General features: G+C 44.6%; 1 protein-coding gene across 1 annotated transcript in view; it reads right to left on the minus strand.

Annotated features, from left to right (window-relative positions):
- The window catches only part of ATP1A1 (ATPase, Na+/K+ transporting, alpha 1 polypeptide), a 21328-nt gene that overhangs the window by 8777 nt on the left and 6668 nt on the right, over positions 1-5883 (minus strand). Inside the window, exons 10-13 of the mRNA XM_010830730.1 lie at positions 5821-5883; positions 3761-3895; positions 2907-3099; positions 535-710 (exon numbers count right to left, since the gene is read on the minus strand). The exon at positions 5821-5883 is cut by the window's right edge and continues 10 nt beyond it. Coding sequence (XP_010829032.1) covers positions 535-710; positions 2907-3099; positions 3761-3895; positions 5821-5883 — 567 coding nt within the window. The remainder of the gene's footprint in view (positions 1-534; positions 711-2906; positions 3100-3760; positions 3896-5820) is intronic.

A 5883-nucleotide genomic window follows, 5' to 3' on the forward strand; every position in this document is an offset into this window, starting at 1 on the left:
GGTAGGAGAAGAATTTTTTACAAAGCTTTTCAGAGCAGTATTACTCATGAGACTGAGAAGCTGGAAATAAGCCAAACAACCAGTAACACGGCAGACTGTATAAAGCACAATGAATCGGCGCACCTGAACACTCTGCAACTTAAGACAGACACAGAGTGGTGCACCGAACATTCCCTTCACAACCAACTATCTGAAAACACAAGACAGGCCATTCATTGCATGAGGAGTATTAATTTAGAATAAGGCAGTATTTCAAAATTTAAAACCTTACCAAGTCTTCAGCACTTTTTAATTTGCTCAGTTACATTTCTCTTACGGGTTTTTTTTTATTTTTAACTTTTCGATCCCTCATCTGCAGCTTACACCAACATTTTAATACCATTTGGCTTTCTCCGGGGGTAACTAAAAAGCTTTGGAGATGAGAAATCAATACTCCAGGTGAGAAACACCAGCGATCACGTGGACCCTGAGGGGCACTAAGCAGGGCGCCCAGAACTGCTAAGAGGTGATGCCACGGCAGGGTGGGGGCAGTACCTTGATTCCAGCACTTCGGCATTTGCCCACAGCATCTGGGACAGCAGCCCGTGGTGGGTCAATCATGGAGATGAGTCCCACGAAGCAGAGATTATCAACAGGGAAGTTCACATCGTCGGTGTCAAACTGGAAGCCTTCAGGAAACTGCTCATCTGGCAGCAGCAAGTGGCAAAAACCTGCAGGAGGGCAGGGAGTCTGTGAGGACTTCCAGTGACAGAGGAAGTTGCAGGAGCCCAGCTTGTTGTGTAGCAGTTTGTTAGTTTGGAAAGCTTTTTTAAAAAAATTCTACTTTTATAACCAAATGAGTTTCACTGAACATTTATGAATGATACAGAGTCCTTGGAAACCACGCAACAGACAAGAATCCATCACCAAGCCTCTGAGGATGAGGCTCTGTTTAATGTGAAGAAATGGGAGTCTGAGCACCATGGTTTCAGTCTCAAATAGGAAAAGGAGTACGTCAAGGCTGTATATTGTCACCCTGCTTATTTAACTTATATGCAGAGTACATCATCAGAAACGCCGGGCTGGATGAAGCACAAACTGGAATTAAGATTGCCGGGAGAAATATCAATAACCTCAGATACACAGACGACACCACCCTTATGGCAGAAAGCGAAGAGGAACTAAAGAGCCTCTTGATGAGTGTGAAAGAGGAAAGTGAAAAAGCTGGCTTAAAACTCAACATTCAAAAACTAAGATGGCATCTGGTCCCATTACTTCATGACAAATAGATGGGGAAACAATGGAAACAGTGACAGACTTTATTTTGGGGGGCTCCAAAATCACTGCAGATGGTGACTGCAGCCATGAAATTAAAAGACCCTTGCTCCTTGGAAGAAAAGCTAAGACAAACCTAGACAGCATATTAAAAAGCAAAGACATTACTTTACTGACAAAGGTCCATATAGTCAAAGCTATGATTTTTCCATCATGCACAGATGTGAGAGTTGGACTATAAAGAAGGCTGAGTGCCAAAGAATTGATGCTTTTGAACTGTGGTGCTGGAGAAGATGCTTGAGAGTCCCCTGGACAGCAAGGAGATCCAACCAGTCCATCCTAAAGGAGATCAGTCATAAATATTCATTGGAAGAACTGATGCTGAAGCTGAAGCTACAATCCTCTGGCTACCTGATGTGAAGAACTGACTCACTGGAAAAGAGCCTGATCCTGAGAAAGACTGAAGGCGGGAGGAGAAGGGGATGACAGAGGATGAGATGGTTGGATGGCATGACCGACTCGACGGACAGGAGTTAGAGCAAGCTCCAGGAGGTGGTGATGGGCAGGGAAGCCTGGAGTGCTGCAGTCCATGGGGTCACAGTCAGAAATGACTGAGCGATTGAATGCAAGTGAACTGAGACCCCATCTCCTCAGTTACTTGGACTTTGGCACATCATGTGACTACTTGTCTCTCCTCTCTGGAGAAAAAAACCAAGGCCATGGCTCTGCTCACTGTTCATCTAACCAAAACATATACTGCTGAGCAGCTGTGTAGAAGAAGGAAGCCAAGCTTCTTTGAGGATAAATGCAGATCAGACACACTCTGCCCAAGGGGTTCATCATCTAGTATTATTGTTGTTAATACAAGAATCATGATACTTAAGACATTTCTTTCGATGTTGTATGGAGGTTACAATGTCCTTTAAAGTGGTATCAGGTGTTTTGTGGATTCATAGGAGAGACTGCTTCTACTGTGGGGTGGTGGAGGTGCAGAAACAGAAAAAAAACAAAAACAAACACTTAAGAATGACCTTTCAGTTGAATAGAGACCTAAGACACCTCAAGTTAGACTGAAGAGCAGGTAAGAACAAGAGTATGGGGACCAGGTAATCAGTTCTAAGTTACCCAGCTAAGGAGAACAGAGGAATTACATTAATGATGTAATTCAGTTTTTATCTGTACAAAAGATGACAGATGCCACTTTCCCTATGACACAGTGGGTGAACGTGCTTCTTGTCTGCAGTGGCTGACACAGAACAGAAGGCATCCGAGGCTCCAAATTCACCATTCACCTAATCTGTGAGCTGGTGACAAAGTGCCCAGGTAAATTCACAGCCATTCTGTGGCAGCTGGGAAGCGGCTTTATTCTAGATGCCCTAGGAATGAATGAATTTTCATTTCATGAAGCTTACAGATCATGGACATAGCAACAAAAGCCAGACAACTACTCTTTCCCTCTCCTTTTCTGAGCAAACAGAACTGACCAGCATGAGATTAAAGGTCTAAGAATCAGAGGCAAACCGGCAGGATTTTGTTGCCCTGTGTCTTCAGCGCTTATTGTTTTCAAAACAAAGGGGGCAAATAAAGGGAAGTTAACGAGAAGCAGAGGTTAAGGTGGTAACTTGCAATTGTTTCCCGGACTATCAGCGTACCCAGCACACGCTCTCCGAGGCCACCCAGCTCCAGGTAGGCATTCTGAAAAGCGTCCTTCAGCTCCTCGTCCAGGGGCTGCTCCTTGCCATGGATGAGAATGGAGCTGCAGCGGTCCAAGATCCTTTCTGGGGCACCTTTCATCACCAGTAGGTGCCGGGGCTCACCTGCATTGGCGTTCTTGTGGATGGATAACTGAAGAATGGAAAGGATGCAAACATTAGACAGCTGGGCCTGACAGCCCAGGGAGGGAGATTTTTTTTTTTTTTTTTGGCTGCGACATGTGGCTTGTGGGATCTTAGTTCCCTGACTAGGGGATTGAACCCAGGCCCGTGGCAGTGAAAAAGACATCCTAACCAGTGGAGCACTAGGTAAGTCCCTAGTATCTGTTCTGAAAGATACAAGAGCCCTTATTCCTAAATTTAGTTGTCTTACACCCTGTAGCACACTTTGAATGCTACAGAGGAAACGAGCGTGGCAAGGTACTCACGCATCCCTGACACATGTTCATGTACACAATTTTCCCAAAGAAAATTCAGAACAGGGACCCGCAGCCCTGCCCAGCCCTCTCCCCCATCCCCACACCCACTCCAACCCACAAAGGAGAACTCAAAAGGGCCTGGACAACACGTTAGAAAGAAGAGGCTCCATTTATCCTACTAATGTTCAAATAAATGAGAATTTTCTACACGGACACAGAGTCAGATGTCAAATTCAAGCACTCACAAAGAGTGTGACTAATTCGTTTTTAGAAAGCATTTAAACCTGGAAAATTCCAAAAGGGTGGATGGATCTTTTTCCAGCCTATGTCCTTCCTTTCTGTGCCCCCTGGCAACGAGACCCCAGATCCTCAGACCTGGTACTTGTTGGTGGAGTTGAATGGGATCTCGACGATCTTGGTGTATCTCTCTCTCATCTCCTTCACAGAACCGCAGCACACCTCAATGCACTTCAGGAGCGCAGACTCTGAGGCATCACCCGCTACAGCCCGCTGTGAACAGATGTCTCCATTAGTCACCCTGAAAGCGCTTCACCCTGTAGCACTTCAGCACCACACCACTGAAACCCAGGAGAAAGCCTGGACTGTCTTCCCATCTGTCAGGAGGAGAGGGAAGGTGGGCGAGGAAGAACACCGTTCTGGGGTGTGACCACCCATCACAGTCCTTTATCTCAAATTCCAAACTCTTCCTGGCCGCCTGCCCTCCTCACCCTACCCAAACTGGTGCAAGGTGTCACTGACCCTTGGGAGAGGCATGATACACTCTTCCAACCCACTCCAGCCTTTTATTTTTTTTAACCTTCCCTGGGCCTGCTGAGAAGTCTCAAAGACAGTATTATTCCCAACCACCTATTTCTAGTTATGAATCAGAAAATACAGAGTGAGACTGTAAATAGTTACAGTCCCCTTCACTGCCCTGCAATTTAAGAAGAAAATGCCCTGGGTTCTCAAGATGGAGGGCAAATGGTCTGTGTCAAGGACTAAGCAGGACTTTACATTCTAAACATAATTTAATTGTGCAGGATTATCTGGGCCTGAATGATGTGAACTTGAAGTTATTTTTAGTTCCAACACTGATGTCATCAGCTACCATTTTAAAGCCCACACTTCAGGTAACACACATTTTGTGTGCTATATACTGTGATACATTTTGACACACTAAAAAGCACTTTCGGCTATACTCAACTTTCACACAGAAGAGTATTTTACAACTTTGGCACACCAGACCACACGTGCAGATGGGCAAATGAATGCTCCCTTATAAATACAGGAGTTCTTTTTAATAAGAAATGTGGCCAGGTTTCGTAAGAAGCAGGAAGTAAGTGGGAAGTAAGTAGGATCACTTTAATAAAAGACAATTATCAAAGCAGAATAGGGCTGTAGGCCCCTCTTTTTTTTTTTTTTGATAATGTCATTAACATAACATGGCCCCAGACCCCTGAAATAACTTAGAAATAACAGCTCATGCTACCTTTCTGGAGCTTTGAAATGAGAAAAGGTTGGATACTTATGAGTCCCTGTGTTCAAAGCCTAGAAAATTTCCACTTTGAGGTAAGGAAAACGATGAAGCAGACATCTCAAGCTTTATCCCAAGATGAACAACATCCCCAAATCAACATCATTTCAATGCCAAGAAACTCCTTTCAAGAATAAAGGACCCCCATCCTCACAACAGAGGTCATCTCAGTTCCATCTGAGCCACATTCTCTTGGACAACACAGTTTCTACCCAGATCCACCACAGGCAGCTTTGGGGAGAGTGAGCCGCCCCAAGGGATCCACACAGCTCCTCTCGGCCTCAAGGACCTTGTATAGCTCATGATCTTTCTGGGACCAAGTCTTTACTGGGTCACACAGTAATATCTTAGTCATTGCAAATTTCATGCGAATTCCAGGAGGCTGAGCTTAATTAGCTTATTTTTGCATCATTAGTAAGCAAGCTAAGAACAAATAAGATAAGAGAAATAGCTGAGCTATTTTAAGAAAATAAATGGCTTAAGGGATTGACTGGAATCTGCTGTATCATAATATGCAAATACGATTATCGAGTCACAAAAGTAGCCCTCACTGTCCACTAGGTGAGGTGATTAGGATATAAAGTCAAGAGGAGTCAAGCCGGATTTTACAAGTTAGGTGGACTGCCTGCCCCCTCCTACTTAAGTCAGTTTTTTTCCCATACATTCCCCCTTTACTGATCTTTATTGACCACAGGGTATTGTAAATACTTGGGGATCTACAGGCAATACAACTCAGGTTACACACAGCAAAGAGTTACACACCATTCCAAGTGTCTTACAATAGACAACGACTTTACAACACCCAAAGGTCACGTGCTTTTTAAAGCGAACCCTCAGGTGGTAGTTCCTGTGTGGCATGAGCACAACCTGGAGGCAATCGTAACAGAACTGCTGAGCGTACCTTCAGGATAGGCAGGTTATCCTGGTTAGCCTGAAACACGGCCCTGTTACAAAGACCTGCAAA

Source organism: Bison bison, unplaced genomic scaffold, assembly GCF_000754665.1.
Source record: "Bison bison bison isolate TAMUID 2011002044 unplaced genomic scaffold, Bison_UMD1.0 scf7180017864519, whole genome shotgun sequence".
Classification (NCBI taxonomy): domain Eukaryota; kingdom Metazoa; phylum Chordata; class Mammalia; order Artiodactyla; family Bovidae; genus Bison; species Bison bison.